The sequence below is a fragment of the Haliotis cracherodii genome, unplaced genomic scaffold (assembly GCF_022045235.1).
Source record: "Haliotis cracherodii isolate W230 unplaced genomic scaffold, xgHalCrac1.p SCAF_3, whole genome shotgun sequence".
In the NCBI taxonomy this organism is placed as follows: domain Eukaryota; kingdom Metazoa; phylum Mollusca; class Gastropoda; order Lepetellida; family Haliotidae; genus Haliotis; species Haliotis cracherodii.
The window spans coordinates 32,092,494-32,113,594 of record NW_027266286.1 but is presented as its reverse complement, the minus strand read 5'-3'; the positions used below and the strand labels follow the sequence as shown (position 1 = coordinate 32,113,594).

The 21,101-nt window shown below is 40.3% G+C and overlaps 1 protein-coding gene across 1 annotated transcript; it reads right to left on the bottom strand.

Annotated features, from left to right (window-relative positions):
* Nucleotides 1-6,553: 6,553 nt before the first annotated feature.
* On the bottom strand, nucleotides 6,554-20,984 carry LOC139474234 (WASH complex subunit 3-like). Its single transcript, XM_071257155.1, has 6 exons — nucleotides 20,836-20,984; nucleotides 19,826-19,990; nucleotides 13,303-13,449; nucleotides 12,819-12,926; nucleotides 11,668-11,732; nucleotides 6,554-11,449 (listed from the first exon to the last, which is right to left on the bottom strand). Exons 1-6 carry the CDS (start codon nucleotides 20,884-20,886, stop codon nucleotides 11,290-11,292), a joined length of 696 nt encoding a protein of 231 aa, XP_071113256.1. The 5' UTR covers nucleotides 20,887-20,984; the 3' UTR covers nucleotides 6,554-11,289.
* Nucleotides 20,985-21,101: the final 117 nt, after the last annotated feature.

Genomic DNA, 21,101 nt, shown 5'->3' with positions numbered 1-21,101 from the left:
ACATGGTGTCAGACATGTGGGCCTTCTGTGTATCTGATGTACCTTTGTAGGTCCTTACGGCCACGCCCTTGTGACCTGCATTGAACACGAATATTCGTTAACGGATTACTAGTATTTAATGGAGTTATACAAATTGTGTAATGAAAGTCACATAACATGGGCTAAATGTGTCACTTGGCCATGGCACAACATGTAGGGCTAAAACGTTGTGGGTATTTTAAACCAACCTCATGCTAACCAGTTTTCTCGCAGATAAAGCCTTGCAGCTCTACACTCTAAAACCAAGTGTTCTACTTCTAGACTCCAGACAGAACACATGGATGTAACGCTTTAAGAACGCGTCCATGTGTTCTAAAAATAATCTGAAAATTAATGTTCTCCATCCAGAACAGTAATATTCGACAAATATTTTTAGAATGTTTCCACTTGTTCTGACGATGTAACACTTTCAGAACACTTGTAAGGCTTTTTAGGCCGATAATCTGAACACTACCGTCACAGATAATGAATTTGCCCTCTATCCAGGCGACATTGTCTTTAAAGGCGTAAGAATTCAAACCATAGCTACACAAACTGTTTGATTGGTATTCTAGAAGTTGGTGAATAAATAGGAGATGTATGCATATTTACATTAGGGCTACAAGTCTTTGGTAGATATTTCATTATAACAGCATCAAAAGTAGCACATGATATTTGTCAGCTAGTGAGACCGGAGACCAGGCTCGCAGAGACGAGAACGCACTGTAGAAGTAGAAACGCCTAAGGCCACTGGCGTTCAGCGGGTCATTTCTGAGTGTGGTAGCAGTCCCGAAGTGATGACGTCTTGCTGCAATCAGGAGAAACCTGTCTCCCCGCTGTGTGATGGAACGCTGTCGACCACCTGCATATCGCTGGGTAGCTGATCCAAACGTCTGGTATCGATTCCACGCCCTACTGACACTAAAGACGTTTGCAACGTGACATTGTGTTTGCCCAGTTTCAAGCATGCCTTTGCATCTGTCTTATTCTTAGATAGTCAAACGATTTGCAACGATTCTGTCACGATACATTCAAACAAGGTTTTCAAGCACCCCGTACACATCGTGCCCATAACTGCATGTCTCTGCCCGTTCATAATGAAACTGAAGTCCTACAGGTTCTACTACACCAAATCAGAACCCGTTTGGACAGTGCCTTCAGTGCAGATCGATCGATATCTGCAGGCTGTGATTGGAGGATATTCTGTAAGATTTTTATGTCTTTCAAATGTACATCCATCCAGTTATTAAAACTGACCATGTTTTTCTATATTTAGTACTGTCTTTTCAAACATGATGACTTATGCTGAATGTGACCACAGCTATTTTCAAGTAGGTGACATTTGGTGCGAAACTGATGAGGGAGTGTTTAGCTTCCTGTACTCGGAAAAGGAGCTGGCTAAGCTAGTTATTTTGTACTTTTTTTATTGCTGCTCTAAGGTCAAACTGTGCTCACACGTACAGGTAATAGCTGTTGAATGCTTAGTTATTTTAAAAAAAAATATAACGTTACTATGGAAGTATATTGTAAAAGATTTGGTTGTGTGTAACCTGTAGTGGTTGCGCAATCATTGTGTACATGGATATAATACAGTATATGCTTCAGGAAACGTCGTGTCACATATATAACAAGCATGAAATACTCATATCCCCCGCGAGTATGTCCTGTTGTGTGCAATGCATTAGCTCCGGTGAACTATGTTTACTGGGCCTTTTTGTAAATGGCCTAATTGCAGCACTAAAAAAAGTTATTACTGGTGTTGTTTTTTATCATATGCAGTTTATGATAGAATATGTAACTGTATTTGTAATGAGTAAGAGTGAGACATATGGACAAACAACTTCTTTAATACAATTAGGATCGATGGTTTCGGTGTAGGTTCTGACACCGTTCACCGCAAGTGAAGTACAGAGTATGGGTGACAAGAATATACAGGATAGGAGGCAGTGTTTATACAGTTGAGTAGGTTTAAGATCAGCTACACTGTTGTATTTGTTATGAGTTGTGTTTCTGCATGAAGTTAGTCAGTGAATGCAACAACCGTGTCCATAACACTTTTGGAGGAACATACACACAAGCAATGCAGAACTTACCAACAAGAAAGGAAATGTATTCAATACTGCAAGATGACATTATGTGCCAAGTTTGGTGAGGAAATATGGTACGGTTTTCAAGATCTGCTCCGGAAACGAGGACTACCGCAATTTTCAGTCTAAGGCAAAGTTGTTGTCATCGAAACTCGAAAAATATTTTTTGAATTAAATATCCAATTCTATCAAAAGGCACCAGTTCACCACTAGACCTATCTATGTCACAAGTTTGGTGAAGAAATATGGTACGGTTTTCAAGATCTGCTCCGGAAACGAAATGTGATGGAAGGACGGAAGGGCGGACGGATGGCACCCATTCGTATATCCCCCTTCCACTTCGTGGCGTGGGATAATAAATGGTGATCAATTTAATCACTGCGGTCAACACACTGCCCTCCTCATTCCCATCTGTGCCTGAAAACCGAATCTCTCGCAATGAAGATGTTTGGAGTTTGACTCGGGTCTGTCTCACAGTGCCTGAACTATATTATTTTCCCTTCTACCCAGCCCTTACCGTAATGATATAGTTCTAAATGAAGCAAGTCTAGATTCTCTTCTGGTCTCCCCATCCCACAGAAGCTTCTTTTCAATCTGAAGGGAGTTGTTTGTTTTTGTCAAAATTGTATATTTTCAGAGAATAAACATTAGTCTAAGTTTGACTCCATCAATAAAAGGAAGGATACGGGGGAATTGTAAGACGTTACTTTTCAAGGTAGTCGTGATGTCCGACTCCACAACATCCAACGAACATTTTTTCATATGTTTATAAACTCGCAAATGATACATACGACATTGCCCTAACAATATTGGTTATTAAACACAAGATGACTGTGATAATCACGCTTGTTTTATGTTTTACAGGCTAGAAAATGTTTTGCCGAAAATGTCATTGGACTTTCAAAGCTATAACTTACAAAATTAGCCATAGATATATACTGAAGCAAATCTAGACCAGTGCCTCCTCAACAGATCTGCAGACCTGATCACTTGTTTCTTGTCCTCCCTGGCGTCACCGTGTGCTGTGTTCTGTAATTTATATGATATTGATCATTTGAAATGATTCCTGTAATAAAAACGAGAAAACCAAGCGAGTCTCAATCTCTTTACAATCAGATCGTAGTTCTCGATAGCACTGTTTAGCGATAGCGAGGACTAAGATCTGGTTTTAATCAGATTGGTCTGTTTCTCCAAATGGTTTCACAAAGGGAAAGTCAGAAACATGTTATGTGTACGTATAGATCTAGTTCCTTATGTTCATGACATGCTCACACCAGCCCTACTCTCCGCCGATTTCATTCCCTCGTGACCCAAATAAAGATTTTTGTGAGAGTTGTTCATATCCGAACATCATACTCCCAATTCATATAAAACCTGATATTTATATTCATTTCGGGATAACACTTTCTTACTAAAGTACAGATTCTCGTGCCTTTTGAGGTTGAGTCCCGTCCTTACTTTATTGAGAAAGTGTAACATTTCACCACTTTCTGAATGGCATTGCGTGTTCAAAGCCTCCGTCCATGAGAGCCGTACCAATTTACACTTGTCAGAGGGGTACACAAAGTACGTGAAGCTAGACTTTGCTGACTTTGCGTGCTGGTGATTAGGTGCCTCACTCTGGCAGTATGGGTTCGAATCCCGACGTGAGAATCTGTACTTTACTAAGAAAGTGTTATCCCAACTATAACATTTGTTACATATGACCACTTTCTAAATAACATTGTGTGTTCGTATATTCATTTCACTTGAACATCATTTCGGAAACGTTCAAATGGTCACAAGTACAAACAGACATTTGTGATGATAGCAACTACATATTAGTAGAATTTCATCTAACAATTTGTGAATTACGCATGTGTGTTGCAGTGATAGAAATGACGGTTAAAATGGCGAAGTATATGTCGTCTGCTTGTTATATTTAGTCGGGCTACATGAGTTATTATTAAACAATTTTGGGTTTATAAAATATTATACAATATTCAACAAAATATCAATCTTCTTATACGCATTTTCTGTTTGACTTAAAACGCAATCAGCAGCTCTTATTCTAAAATAGATACATCCAGAGCACAAATATATAGTCCAGGTTAAAGTTATCTATCAATATTCAGCACAGTCATGATCTTTGCTACTGTGCATGGACCTCTCGCCATGAGAGAACACACGGGCTCTAAAACAGATCACAGGCGTTCAGCAATGGAACAGCTATCACAGGACATCGTATTCTGTGGCAGACTATGTGGACGCGTCCAGTGTTCAATATTAGAACAAAGAGTGCAATGCAAGCACAGAATAAGGACTGAAATATGCAGACGTTAACAAAAAGCCACAACAGGGTAACTTGTGTACGGGGCGGAATGGCTGGCGTATGGCGTCCGTCTTAATGTTGTCATCTGCCGTGTTGATATCTACGATAACATAATTTGATTTGTGTTCAAGTCTTCTCATTGTGATATTGGTCCATGCTTTGTCGTTGGAGACACACGCATATCGCGACATAGTGACAAATTGCAAGAGATAAACTTGAAACAACTTCTATGGACACGACAGGTGTGAGGGTTGTTAGCTAGACATAAAAAACATTAACATCCCCTTTCAGCAATCATACTCCACTTGGCTTGGCTTGTCCCTTTAAACATACGTAACACACCACACAGATGGAGGGCTACGTAATACTATGAGACTGAAAGTGAGGTAATGGTAAAGTAGACACAATGACAGCCTTGAAATTCTAAGAGGTATGTCTGGTCGCGTCATTGCACTCATATAGCGACGACATGCACTTGCATGTGTATGGTTGCTTGCTCTAGTCCGGAATGATGCCGAGTTTACAGTGCCAGCCCACTGAGATACCATGAGGCAGTTTCACATGAATACGCAAATCAGACTCAGTATACTGACTCCGACCCGACCAGTCCTTGTTTTAGCCCCTTAACGCCGAGCGCCAGGCAGTGTAACGAGTACCATCTTTTTAATGTCGTTTGTATGACGCGGTTGGAGGAAGGCAAATAGAGAGAAACGTTCACCACTTGGATCTACAAGAATGTATATTAATCCAATACACAATAGCTACATTTACTGTACACGAAGTTTCAACTATGATACTTACACATCTTCCCGAGGCAAGGGAGTTAAGTGACTGTAACAATGTGGAAACTGGACTTTTATAGTCAGTTAACTCCCTTGACTGGGAGGTGACCCATACATTAAGGAGAATATCTATTTCTAATGCCATACAATTTTTCCAGTTGTTAAAAAAAGTCTAAAATCCCAATGATATGAACAAAACGTGATTTCATCATGAAGAGAAACATGACAAAGTTCAAATCTCTCAGTCTGGCAATATGATAGAACATGTTTATATTCTCTCCTCATAAACAACCACTGGACAGATGAAGCTGAAACTTCACATTCTTGTTCCCACCACTTGTGACATGTAAATTTGCTCTTATGCAGCTGTATTGAAAAACCTGTTTATGACACAGCTCAATATGTAACATACTGCTCTTAAAATGTCTATTTCTCTCTGTAAACTACTACGAAACTGTTAGTTTGAGGCACAAACAGACTTTTCAATGTTGGTGCTGTGAAGGATTTGAACCCCTTGAACAAAGTGAGGTGTCCTCATAGGTTGGTACAAGTACTGATGTTTCAGCTTCATGGGTCCAGTGGTTTCTGAGAAAATGATGTTTATAGTGGAATGTAATGATAACCACTACTAACTACACTTATACCCAATGGCATTACATCTTAACAAAGTAATGGCTAATGGCCATAAGATGTCCAGTTTGCAGTATGGTCAAAACCTGTGAAGATCTGGGGTAAAATAGGTCTTCGGCAACCCATGCTTGCCGTAAAAGGCGACTATGCTTGTCGTAAAAGGCGACTAATGGGATCGGATGGTCAGGCTCGCTGACTTGGTTGATGCATGTCATTGTATCCCAATTACATGGATCGATGGTCATGATGTCAATCATTGGATTGTCTGGTCCAGACTCGATTATTTACAGACCCCCGTCATATAGCTGGAATATTGCCGAGTGCAGCATTAAACAACAACAACAGTATGATCAAAGTGCAAATGTCAACATTTTAAAATCTATATCATCTGTATATGTAGAATCCCACCCGAAAATACACATTACATTTCTATACATTTAGAATGAAAGTTGCTGAGGAATGGCCATAAATAGATTTTTCAATATAGCTTGATTTGGTTTGGCACCCCTTGAACAGATTCAGGTGTTATCACTGGTCGGAACAAGCATGTGAAGTTTTAGCTGCATTGGTTTGTGGGATGATCTGTACCCATGATGCAGTTGCCGCCAGACAACTAGGCCACGATATGAGCTCACTTTCAGTCAGGTGACCTGAACAGGTTTGCCTTTATTGTAGCTTGAGGTCGCAGGGAGTACTTCATTCCATAAAGAAGACAAACATGGATGTATGCTTCAAATGTACATCGATAGCACACCTTTATTCATCATACATAATCCATCATTAATATGACCTAACAGAACATATTTCAAACATTTTGTATTTGACAAATGGACCCTTTTATCACATGATACTTATACGCTCATCACTGCTCATAGACTCAGGTTCATTCTTGAATTCTCCCATCCTCAACTACTCGACCAAAAATCTCTTACAGATATCAAAGCATGCACATGATATCAGTGTTGTGTGGTGCTGTACAGTATTAAACATAAGTGTGAGTGAACCAGTTAGGTCTCATTCCAATTTGTGCAGTAAACTTAAGATACAATAATATATGTTATAGTTTCAGATTGGTACATATATTTTTAAGTCCTTTGACATTTTGTCTTGATATTTAAGAATGGTTATGGTAAAGATGAATGTCCTACTTAAAATGATAATTTCACAGAAATAAACCCTAATGTCTATGGCCATTCAACTCTTGAAACTGTTGCTGCTATTGTAGGGATTAAACAGATCCTGTCTTAACCCACTCTCCTGTGATCACATGGAATGGTGAAACATTTCACCATGCTTTCAAAACACAGTGATCCTGAACACACTTGTGTCTGTTCTCCCACATCCCAACTTTGTCCTTGCAGCAGGTACATGCATGCCTTTGAGAGTGCTACCTTCTCCATATATCTTTGTAAACATGTCAAATTAAACTTAAAGATGCAAATTTCGAAGATCCAGGGTAGAATAGGTCTTCAGCAACCCATGCTTACTGTGAAAGGCGACTATGCTTGTTGTAACAGGCGACTAATGGGATTGGGTGGTCAGGCTCGCTGACTTCATTGATGAATGCCATCGTATCCCAATTGTGTGGATCGATGCTCATGATGTCAATCACTGGATTGTCTGGTCCAGATTCAATTATTTACAGACCGCCGTAATATAGCTGGAATATTGCTGGGTGGGGCGTTAAACAACAAGCAAACTAACAAAACAAAATCCCCATTCAGTAATGTGTCACTGCCAAGACATTAAAAACAAATTAGTATCCTTTCAAGTACATTGAACATAAATGAATGACAATTTCTCTGAAATAATATTTAATTTTCTCAATCATTATTAGACGTGCATCGAAGACATTAAAAGATCAGTCAGTTCAGAAAACTAGTTCTCATGGTACCAGACTTTGCCAGTTCAGATAGCACTTTTGGACACAAACCAATCTGTCTACATTAAACCCTCTTATCAAAGTAGAAGCTATTCTTTGATGACATCATGGAATGTTTTACAGGGTTGTTATGAAAATATCTAAGGTCAAGAAAGATTTGGTAAACATAAAAATATTATCTTCCAAAAATCAAATGAAAAAAAATATGCCATGTTTGATTATGTTGTTTCCGTTAAAATGTCAACACCAGATGAGTGCTTCTACACAGATACAGAGGGGGGTGTTTGATATCATTTCACTTTTGTAATCAGCACTTCTGGTTCCTCTTTTTATTCTTTATGTAATTACGTTTCAGCCGAACCTAATTAATTTTAAAATAGTGTACAACCTCTTCGCCCTGCATTCTCTCCCTCACCCACAAAAGAATCCCAAGAAATAGAATTTGATGTCTAATATAATACAATATTACAATGGCATTACATGGCGTTTCTGCAACTGCAGCTATATACCCTGTGACATCGTGATGAAGCAATGAAAACAGGTTATGTTTCAATATGGCTGCTTTCAAGACTACACAACAACTTACTGTTATGGTTAGGATCATGGGTACAAGCTTGTCAATTAATGAAGAAAATCCTGTGTTTGACACTGCAACTCAACTGAACAACGCTCCAAGGTCATCATAAACATACCACTAGTCTTGCTATGTCACTTCATGTTCACACCACAAAGCATGCTCCTATACATATATTTGCTGTGTTTGAACTTAAGCATCAAAGTCAAGGGAGCTTCGTCATAACTCTAATGTTAAAAGTCTGGTCCCTAGATTTAAACACTTCTGGCGCAAAGCTAGAGGATCACCTTAATTTTGAACACAAGCTTGTGTTGTGGTTCTGGTACTGCATACACAGTCGATGCACTGTTACTATGACCAGTTATTTCCACATCATGAAACTTGAAAATACTGTCACGTAAACATCTCAGCTTGTTATGTGTTCACAAGCTAGTTATTTAAACACATCTATATCCAATATATAGAAATAAATAACAGAGGTGGTATTTATACACATGTATATATTATCCTGATTATGCCAGCTTCACACAAACATTGGCAATTATCAATTCACGATAACCATGATAACAAATAACAACAGTAACCTTGTTCCCTGACAGGGAGGTACAACAGCTGGCTGACATCCTTCAACTCCTTGCATGGCCATCACAGAACAGAGTGTGCCAGGGAAAACGGACTTCCGTTAATAACACACTTGCAGCCAGTGCACACGCACACAAAACACACTTCTCCAGGTCTGCAGGGTCAAGTGAAATCCTGTTGATATGGACAGTACTATTCTCAGTGAAATCATCCCTTTCAACAAGTTTCTGGATTAACAAATTATTGACAGGACAAAAATGTATATATAATATTATATTTTATCCCAAATTTTCAATCTGGGGTAGAATAGGTCTTCAGAAACCCATGCTTGCCGTGAATGGTGACTATGCTTGTTGTAAGAGGGAACTAATGGGATTGGGTGGTCAGACTCACTGACTTTGTTGGTGCATGCAACCAACCAAATTTTCAAAAAATGTTTGGCAGGAAGCATTTTAATATTATTTTTTTAAACAAGCTGTTCAATGCATCTGTGAACACTAATTGTTGATGGATGTGATTCATATGAAGCATGAATGCTTGGTAGGACTACGTATATATTCCTTTTAGGAAAGGAAGAATGGAAGACACAGAGCAAATTTCTTTGTAGGTACTTGGGGAAAACAACATGATGTGAGACGGGTGTTTGGAGTGTGTGTAGTTATGGCTCGTGGAGTAATGTGCAGACATTGATAACACATTCATCTGGATAGTTGGGTTTCCAGGCCAACCAGGTTCAACTGTATATGACATCAAAAGACAGAGATACCAAACATAATTGCTTCTCATTCACTGACTACAGACATGAATCTGATGTCACACTCTGGTTAAATAATATTGACATAACATTACAATCAATCTGGACATCAATCTGGAATGTACAATTATGTATACATTGTCACTTTGTCAGCATCTGTGCAGACACTGTGCGCACTGACAGTGTTGAGGCTTCCATACACCTGGACTCTGCACTATGCTAACCTCACAAACATGATATTGTATGATCAGGACACTTCAGAAGCAGGCAACATTTTTCTGTTGTTAATATAACAATACAGGGGTCCCCAAAGTTGAAAGGACACACTTGTGACACCCACTCAGAAGTCACAGTGCCGAGTTGGGAGGGAAATCCAATTGACATCTCTGCATTATCCTTGAAGGTGGGTTTACTTTAATTGCGAAACGATGTTTACACAAAATATATCAGTTACTATATAAACCTGAAATACACAAAGACCATGGAAAACACATACAAATTTGATCTTGAAGCTCTTACTCAACACTGATTATTTCAGAGAAGTATGGAGGTATCATGAAAATAACAAACAAGAAACAGTACTCATGACATCCTTGTTTGATGGTCTTGTAAATTTGCTCGGTACGCCCCGACTCAGTCAAGAATTTAAAATGTGACCACTGCGCCTTCCTTTTAAAAATCATATGATGATACATAAACAAAGAACAGCACAGTGGACCAAAGCGGGGAGAAGGACACCAACTCAGGTATGTTGTTCGGGTCTTTCTGGTACAAGGGAAATATGACCTTTCTAGACATGGAATCCTGATTTTTTTAACAGGATCTCATGCTGGTGTTTTTTGTATGAGGGTGTGGAGGTATTATCTACATGGGTTGGTATATTAAAAAATTCTACTTGTTTGGATTTATCCAGATTTATCTGATTATCCAGATTTTCACAACAAACTAATCTTCCTCTTTATACCCTTGATAGTTGTCAGTGATGGAACCCTATCTATGAGAGACATGTTTGTCCAGCTGACGTCACAGCTATCACATGGGCAATGTCTTTGGTCTGAGGTTTAATAGCATAACAACAACTGATAAAAATACTAACATGAACTCATAACTGACAATTTGAACTTGTGCTGGTCAGAGCACTGTGCATCTTCCCGAGGCAAGGGTGTAAACTGACTAGTCCAGTTTCCACCCTTGCCAAACTAAGCTGGAGCTTCTTTGTTATATTTTGGCTGTCCTTATAAGCCTATGCATAGCACATTCAAAAATGGCGTTACAAAATCAAAACCGTTTCGAAAACAACATGGTGAATCTGATTGGTCAATAGTAAGGACATAGAAGGGACATAACTCACAAAAGCACCTGGTGACAAACAATTGAGTCACGAAATACCGCCCATGTTCAGCAAGGGTGGAAACTGGACTTTATGGCCAGTTAACTGCCTTGATTCAGGAAGATGATTACTTTGTATCTTATGTGTTGATCTACACTGTATACTGAGAATTTTCTGCACTAATATAAAACAACAAAATCTTTTTGCCATGACGTCAAGCTTAACCAGCTTATCAACTCTACATAGTATTAGCAATGATATATCAGGAAATTCAGGAATCAATACAACATGATCTTCACTACATGAGAGGGAATTTGTGGAATGAGTTATTGCACAGTATCACCAGTCTTCATCATCACTGTCACCACCTCCATCATCTTCATCATCATCACCATTATCATTATCATCACTGAAGTCATCACTGTCACTCTTGTTGCCGCCGCCACCACCGCCCCCAGATGAGCTTCCTCCACCGTCAGGCGCCGGGGCATCTGGGTTGCTAGTGTAATACAGAAGCAAGCATGGAAAAAAGGAGTGGATCTTCACATGTTCAGTATTTCCATTCAGTTACAAATTTACTGGTACCCAGGAGCGGTAGCACCTCAAAATACTGGTACATTCAATATTTTGGCCCAATAGAGTTAAATGTTGCAGAACTGCCAAACTACTCATATCACCTTTTGATACACAATTCTGATGTTGGTTAGAGATACTTACTCCAGTAAATCTGGGTTCAGTCCTTCAGCAATCATCTTGTTCTTGACAGCCATAGCTGGCACCCCCTGAAGCAGGAAAGGGATAGTGAGAGAGAGAGAGAGAGAGAGAGAGAGAGAGAGAGAGAGAGAGAGAGAGAGAAGAGAGAGAGAGAGAGAGAGAGAGAGAGAGAGAGAGAGAGAGAGAGAGAGAGGCGGACAACCGGGTGAGAGATCAGCAGACAACACAGAGAGAGTGAGAACAGCAGACAACAGAGAGAGAGAGAGAACAGAAGACAACAGAGAGAGAGAGAGAGAGCGTGAGAACTGTGCCTGAGTCTGACAATACTGCCCTCCACTGTGCCTGAGTCTGACAATACTGCCCTCCACTGTGCCTGAGTCTGACAATACAGCCCTCCACTGTGCCTGAGTCTGACAATACAGCCCTCCACTGTGCCTGAGTCTGACAATACAGCCCTCCACTGTGCCTGAGTCTGACAATACTGCCCTCCACTGTGCCTGAGTCTGACAATACTGCCCTCCACTGTGCCTGAGTCTGACAATACTGCCCCTCCACTGTGCCTGAGTCTGACAATACTGCCCTTCACTGTGCCTGAGTCTGACAATACAGCCCTCCACTGTGCCTGAGTCTGACAATACAGCCCTCCACTGTGCCTGAGTCTGACAATACTGCCCTCCACTGTGCCTGAGTCTGACAATACTGCCCTCCACTGTGCCTGAGTCTGACAATACAGCCCTCCACTGTGCCTGAGTCTGACAATACAGCCCTCCACTGTGCCTGAGTCGAATATTTTATGTCAGTTTCAGTTACTATTGTGAGCGATGGTACACGTCAAAAAGGCATTCTGTACTTCCAGTGGAGAGGTTATGAGGTGGGCCATCCTTTTGAGGATAAGCTTTCTTTGACAAAATATAAGATGGCTGTCTAGCAGCATTACTAAATTTACAAAAGAGATCACAGCTGAACCCCTTTATAGTCAGAAACACCTGTTCAAGAAACGCAGCAGTTCAGGAGTAAAAAATGTAGAAGTCTATGGACGACATCCAATCTTGTCTCCTCAAATTGCCTTTTTATTTCAGTAAGCAATGGACAAAGATGACAAAGTATTGCCAAGTATAGATGTAAGCACAAACTCTCTGAAAGCCTTCACTTACCACTTGAACCATCTTGAAGAACCTGGTGTAACTAGGATGTTGCGATACTGTCATTGTTGGCTTAGCTTCCTCCGGTGCTGCTGCTGCTGCTGCCCCAGGATCACCAGGCTGAAGGGGGAACAGGAATACAGTCTGAGTGGGGCATATTGTAGTCAGCAAAAGGGATTACTGTTATTATTTATCTGTTCATCAATATAGAACTATAAAATAAACAGCAAGAATCTGAGATTTTCAAATTTGCCATGAATACAAAAGCAGAGCCTATGTGACTGTTAAAGCTCAACCACAAAAAAGGACAACTATGCAAAAAAATCTTATTTCCTCCATGTTGTGTTTAGGTTTCCTGTCATGTGTGAAGGAGAAAATCCATGAGATAACAAAGTGACTTGAGCTGTGAACATACAGATGCTTCCCTAGGCAGCCAATCAGTTTACTGGAAGTGATTTAGAGTTACTTGCTGATGTGATGTCTACACAGTACTCACCACCGTTGATGGTGCGGGTGCTGCTGTGGCAGATGAGGCAGGAGCAGCTGTTGTTGTTGTGGGTGTAGCAGAGGAGTCGGTAACTGTAGTCGTGGTACTGCTGCTGGCTGCCACGGTCACGTTCTCCAGGCCAGGCACTGAAGACAGCTGCAGAACACATACTAGCATACATGTGTGACCTGACAATATTCTAAATGATAGGCCCAGTAAACCCCTAGGGTACCTAGGTCCTACTCAGGACCCAACGGACCCGAGTACCCAAGTTACTCCTCCTAGCTCTAATCCATATGGTTTTTACATAAGCTGTGCCATGTGTCTCGTAGGCCCTGCAAACCTGATATTTGATATTTTGATAAAATAAATGTCATACTTGTATTAAGTACAATGTGTGACACAATAATAAAATGACTTTCTTCTTCTTATTCATGTATTGTATTATCATATAATGAGTATGTTTCTCTGCAGGATAAAGCCAACGGATATAAACGATATCCGTTGAGGTCAAATGCGGATAGAGATGCAAATATCAAAGGTCAAGTAGGGACTACTTTCAGTGTTTATGAACAAACATGGCGTCGCATCATTCAGCAATTGAGTCAGAATTAACCATCGGGAATCTGGATAAACTACAGGGATAATTGCTATCATTATCAAAAGAACAGTCTAATATCCTGAAAATCAGTGTCTAACTCTGACGTACCTAAGGCATTTTATAAATTTTGGCAACTTTGGAGATATAAATTTGGAAACAATTTTGCGAGGGCACTAGGCCTAGCCAAGCGGGATCAGTAGCCACATCTGTGCTTGTCGACCTCTGCAGCTTGGAACTTTTTCCACAAATTAAAATTGTTGGATTTGGCCGAAATATGTTTGAATTGTTACCTTGTTTCGTTTTGTCGCTGTGTGTACATCTGACTACACTTCTTAATGTTATGACAGGACAGGCGGACTGTCTGAACGTGGTCGTGACGTCTCATAGACTAGGGTTAGAGTAGCTTCCCTTTGACAAAGGGCTGTTACTCTAGCGGACATACAGATGGATTGCCGCGAAATGCAAGTAAAAACAGTTGTTGTTTTGCGTATATGTTGCTTCGCCACTGTATAAGAAACAGATTTCAGTTGGAACTATATTGGCTACTGTCACTGTCCGACTGACATATCACTTACCCTGTCACGTAATAAATATTAATGCGCACATTCCAGGAAAACTCACAATGTTTAGGTAATGTTTGTGAGACAGGGAAAGCGATTTTCAAGCACAGAATTAAATAATGACATTATATGATAAAGAGGTTATCACGCTTGTGTGTTTGGGGATGGTAAATATCCTGTATTAGGAATAAACACTATGTATTTAGCTCACCAAGGCTTGCTTAATACAATGTTTATTTCTAATGCAGGATATTTAAAAATAACCTTTTGAAAATTATCATCCATCAGTGTGATATTTAATATATTGGACTTATCACTAAATAGTGTAGATATTCTTTTGGGGCATACTGGATTTGAGATAAATTGTAATAATAGTATGTCCATCAAACTAGTTTCTCTCCTGTTACCAACAGCTAAGTACGATCTTGAAACAATTAATTCTCCCTCATTTGAAAGTGATGGTTGTTTCATGCACATTAACACTCCCTGTCCACTACATGGCAACTTCTTTCTGGTGATGTGGAGTCTAAACGTCCCATTTTTTATGCAGTCAGTGGTATCACAGGTAAGGAGTCCTTTTTTCATAGTTCTCTACCGTTTCCCTCCTATTGCTGTGTAATTAACAAAATATTTTTTTTAAAATGTTCACATAACTAGAGTTTTAATGTCTCTTCAATTTCCCTCCATTTTGAGTTGCATAGGGACCATCCATTTGTCGTAAAGTATATATTTACTGTTAATTTCCCTCCTGTTTCTATGGCTAAGGTTACAGTAACAGGAGGGAGATTTCTTGAAGAATTTGCAAGAAAGTAACAGAATTCAAACCTTACCCAGGCATAAGACTGACTACATATTTAAGCTCATAGTTTGAGAGTGTAATTTGGTTTTGCTTTAAATACAAAATAAACTGGAAAACCTTGAGCAATTTCTTGTGAAGATAACAGGAAGGGAAAAAGGTAACAGGATAGAAATCAATTACAACTATCATAGATTTAAAATTATTTAAGTTGTGTTGACAGATTCATCATTGGTTAGTAGTAGTTTAATACAATGCATGTTAGTAAAATTCTCAAGTGAAATTGTACGTTCCAATGTTGTGAAAGTTGAACATATTACATTTGTACCAACTACTTAATGTTAACTAGTAACAGCAGGGATGCAGTTTGGTAACAGGATGGAAATCCTTTTCTATCAGATAATATTACAGGTGTATTTTATACATTGACTGTATTCCACTGATCAAAATTGTAGTTATAATTGATAGGCCATGTTTGACATAACTAAACAGTTAAAATTGAATATATGGTTTGAATAGGAAACACGACAGAACATTTTGGCAACAGTATAGAAAGTTCTGGTAGACAAACATCATACATCTAATAGAATGTTGCTTTTTTCCCACAGGAAACATGGTTCACAAAGACACAGAATCAGAGCCAATATAGGCCAAGGTGAAATTCTAATCCAATAAAAAGACAAGCTTACCTATCTAAAGAAAGACAAAAGAATGAAAACGAAAAACGGGGGAAGGAAAAGTTGGTTAAGGACCTGACTCGGAGAGAGCATAGAAAGGGTACTTTCATGAAGATGATGAAGAACATAAAGAGTCGGGAGAAGGGCATGGCAAGGATCAAATACTTCAAATTAGTAAAATCTAAATATTTTTACATTTGTATACTTATCCTGCATTAGCCCGTATTGCATTTACTGCTGCCTTTTGACAGAGTAACAAACTGTGTGAGATCCAGCTGCAGAAGAAAATTTGTTCCAACCAGTAGAGGCAACACCCTCGCACAGTCAGCACGAGACCCGGAAGTCAAGGCGTCAAAACACATAACTGCTTTAAACATAACATCTGAAATTTCATGGGAGGCAGCATAGCGAAGGGAGGGCACTTAGACTTCGTAATGTAGGATAAGTAGACAAATGTAAAAAATATTTACATTTTACTAAATGTTTTAACATATCCTGCATTGCTCCAGTTCGCATCTTCATCAGAATGCACGGCTATTGGGCATATTTTCAGATTTGGTCCATAATAAACCCTCGTCAAGGTCTGATGAATCCACATCGCATACAAGTGATGACCGGAACATCTATGACCATTCCTGTCTTCAGGAAACAAGAGTTGATGCAAAAAGTAAAACCTGAACAGGTGACAGAAATAGAATGAGGCTGGTAGCCAAAAAATAGTACTGATCTAAGAGCGAATGCGGAACACAGTAGAGACCTCTATTCTGGGGTGATTAACATCACAGAGGTCGACCGGCCCCGCTCAGGGTATTTCAGAATCAGTGGCGTCTGTGACTGGTGACCTGTTGGGCTACAACCTGGGAACCAAGACTGTGAACGCCGGCGACATCTTCCAAGGCTACAACACGAGGTAGTGGCTGGTGAAGACGGTGTCAGATCGCCAAGATCAGCCTTCCATGATCAACTGGATGGAGCAGTTACTATGAAGAGCCATGGTAAATGCAGTCGCCCTGATCTCGTGTGGGTTGTTAGCCTTGGGGGATGACCGCCCTGAGCCACAGGGAAATAGTATTCCGACTGCAACAAAGGGGGACCAACAGAAAAAGGCGTTTCCTAGACTTGCGGCAGGCTTTAGATCGTAGTAGGAAACCTTCTGTGCCAGAACTGGGGACAATTAAAGCTCCCCCTCATCGTTGGCACCCACAATGGATGACAGGGGGAATTCTAGCCGAATAGCCCTTGGCTCATAGGGCTTTCAGCAGAGGTGCCGGCGTGCAGACGAAACCGTGCGGGTTTTTGGGTGTAGCAACCAACTGTGTGGGTGAAGCAGAAGGTTGGACCACGCCGAAAGTTCCAGGGGGTTGTCTCTGGCGATGTATCGGAGGTCAACAAACCACTTTCTGGACAACCAAGGCACGACAAAAATCTGTGTCAGGTGCCGAGTGGCCTGTATCTTTGTATCTGTATCTTTGAAGAACCCTGGGAAGGAGAACCGGAAAAGCATACGCGCGTATTGCTACCCAGGGAACACTGAAGGCCACAGCGGCCGGATCCGGCACTGGTGAAATGTAAGTTGGCTTTGAAGAAACGGCTTCCAATGAACATGTGAGCACCTTCAGCCTCATCCAAGGAATGACCCTGCAGGTCATCTCTCCTAAAGCATGGCGCTTAAACGAGGGGGTTAAGGAGAATGTTGCAAAACAAAACCTCGCCCAGACAACCAGTGAAGGCTGAATCAGACCAAATGTCTACTGGTTAAAAAGATTTCTCCCAGGAAGTTGAATGATAATCACGATCCTGACGACGTACAGGAGAGAAGCAACAATTGAAAGACATGGTTTCACCTTGCCATTATGACGATCTATGAGAGTCAGTAATAGAAGAAGATGCCAGTGCCGAAGTAGAGTAGAAGATCAGCTGAGATATTCAGGAGATACTCTGCTGAGATACTCAGGCGCCAAGGGCGCCAGGAGAGTTGGAGGCACCGATAATGCTGGAAGGCTTGGCTGAGATATTCAGGTGCCGGAGGCGCTGGGAAGTTTGGTTGAGATACTCAGGCACCGTAGGCACCGTGAGCGCCAGGAAGCTTGGCTGAGATACTCAGGTAGGCACCGTGAGCGCAAGGAAGCTTGGTTGAGATACTCAGGCACCGTAGGCACCGTGAGTGCCAGGAACCTTGGCTGAGATACTCAGGCGGCGGAGGTTCCTGAGAAGCTTGGTTGAGATACTCAGGCACCGAGAGACGCCGGTGGCTTTGCTTCTCGGGAGCACCGACGGTACCGCTGCTGTCGACGTAGATGCGGAGGAGATGGAAAGCTGGTCCCATTACCGTTGTCGATAAATGTGACTGCACAGGAGGTGTAGAAAGACCGCAGTCTCTGAGTTGAAAGCCATATCAGGGTGTCAACGAGCACACTGAGTGAGGCGTGTCCTGGATACTCGTATTGAGTTGATGGAGCACAGCGACAAAGGACTGCAACATTGGCAAAACCACAAAGTACAGTAAGCATAATGTGTTTTATTTAAGTTTATGAGAGCAAACAATTACACTAAAAGGTAGTGAGAAGGCAAAGCTTTAAGCATGCCAAAACAAAATAAATAAACTTAGTGTATTACCTAAGCCAAAGAGAGAATTCAAAATGCAGAACACAAATTTACGTGGCCACGTGATGAATGGCAAAAATGGCGGGGAAAAAATAAAATGGCGGGAACAACAGTACTCCGGTAAATTACTGTGACTAGAGCCACAAACGAGTGAGAAACGTTACAAATTACGAATTGGAAGATGCTAAAGGTAACAGCCCATAAACATGTAACAATGTAGCAGCAGACGATGAATGTAGAAACACGCAAAAAATAGAAACAATTAGCTTAATTTCCACAAGGGACACAAAGTACGTCCATCCATGGAGGTGACAAAGCAGTTATGTGTTTTGATGTGACGTCATGACTTCCGGGTCACGTGTCGACTGTGTGAGGGTGCTGCTTCTACTGGTTGGAACAACTTTTCTTCAGCAGCTGGACCTCTCACATAGTTCGTCTCTCTGTCAAAAGACAGCAGTAAATGCAATACGGAGTAATGCAGGATAAGTTAAAAAACATTATGGAAATAGAAAGAAACAAAAGCAGGGAACTGCTACTGGAGTAGGATAACATGAAAGTGGGGAAAAAAGGGATGTAGAAGTGAGGAGGGAAGGAAGCGATGAGAGGGTTGATGTGGATGATTATGATAGTGATGAGTAAAAAAAGAAGGAATAAGAAGAATAAAAAAAGGTGTTGATGCTGAAAAGATAGTTAGAAGGGCAGGGAGAGTGGATAAGAAAAGAGTGACAGTTGATGCTTATGAGAGATTAACTACAATGTGTATATGAAAACATACAATACATATTTTTCCCTCGAGCGCATCAATGGATCAAAGAATCATGTAAAATATACATCATCGAATAAACAAAAAATTCCAACACAGCTAAGCAGTAGAGATGTCATGTTATAATGAATAACAGTATTCCATGTTCCATGCCATATAGCTGACAAGAGGTTGTTGCATGATGATTTTCTCTTCTGCATTAAGTTTATCTTCTTTTTAACCATAACCCCATAGTTAAAACTGGAGACAACAAGTTAATACTTAATAATATTTATTATTGGAAAGGGAACCACTAAACTTAAACTGGAATAATCATGATGATTTTGAATTCATACTTACCTGTTATTATTTTCTTTGAGTATCCATGATCACAGATTTAAAAGATTTTTTTTACTTATGATAATCTTAAAATCCCTCCATCATGTCTATCAAATAAATGCTATGAACATGACAAATGAAAGATAGTTTATATTTAAATCTCATAGTTTTTTCAACACCTAGGGTGTAGGGAGTACTTCATTAATGGATTACCTTGGCCTCCAGCAGACTCATGGAGATCTCCAGGTGCTGGATCCGGTTGGAAAGTTGTTCCAGTTTTTGTTCACATACTCCCGAGAATCGATTAAGAAAGCTGGCAGTATGTGTTATGAAGTGATTGATGAAAGCTATGGTCCGCTTCTGATGTATTGCTTCGACCTTAGATTGAAAAAAACAAAAGTTGGATGAAATATACTTCATCATGCATTCAAAACAAATTCATATGGTTATGTAAGAAATCATTCCTTTTCCTGCCAAAAGAAACATGAACCATAGAAACATACAGTGACGTATGAATATTAAGTAGAGATGTTTCCAATGTGTGCCACTTTAATGACAAAACTAACAATCAGTGAGCATGGTCAAGTGTTACTACAGCGTGACTTTATTCTTTTCATGATATGCTGCACATGATTTCCAAACTTTACACGCTAATCCTGCTTGAGGCAAAAGGTGCATCTCGAGTCATGGATCTCTGACATTTCAGGCTGTCAGCATAAACCACGAAATTTATCTTTTAACTCTGTGTTTTTCCACTAAAATAACATTTTAATAAGAGCCGCCTGTTTCTAATTTTGAGAGCGCCTTGGGCCCTTATTACGTCGAATATGGTACGTCACTGTATAAGATCGTTTCCTATATGATACGCTGGAAAACATGGGTTTGGCATAAAGGAAGTGACAAACAACTAAAGAACCAGTTACATGCATTGCATCCTGCGGCAGAATGGACTCATCCAACGGTACGTTTCTGTATTTTGTTTTTGGCTCGGGGTACATTTCTGAAGTACTTGTGCCGACAACGACCCATTCAGCTGAGTTGGTGGAGACAAAGTTAATAATTTGATTAAAGCTATCTTACAATACATCCACACTGTCAACATAAAAATAATGGGATCCGATTGATCAATTCAACTACAATCACTGGATCCAGGCCACGATCATGGCGATTAGCTTTGCACAATAATATATCTGGCTAGTGTCTTAATAATTTCCCCTTTAAACCTTTGTGTAATCCACTCCTGGGCCGACAAGGGGAAGACCGTCGGCGTCCATGGCACCAATGTATCTCTATCAAATGTTCCTGTGAATTATGCGTTGGTCAAATTAAACATAACGTGGAAGTGTATATCCCTGTTGAGTCAGTCTCATAGGGGAGGAGCACGAGTGTTTACTAACGAAGGTGAAGGACCTGCACTGTCACGGGGTGAATATTTTTGAAAAATGAAACAAACAATTTTAATCTGCCATGGCAATGAAGTGTTCAATAT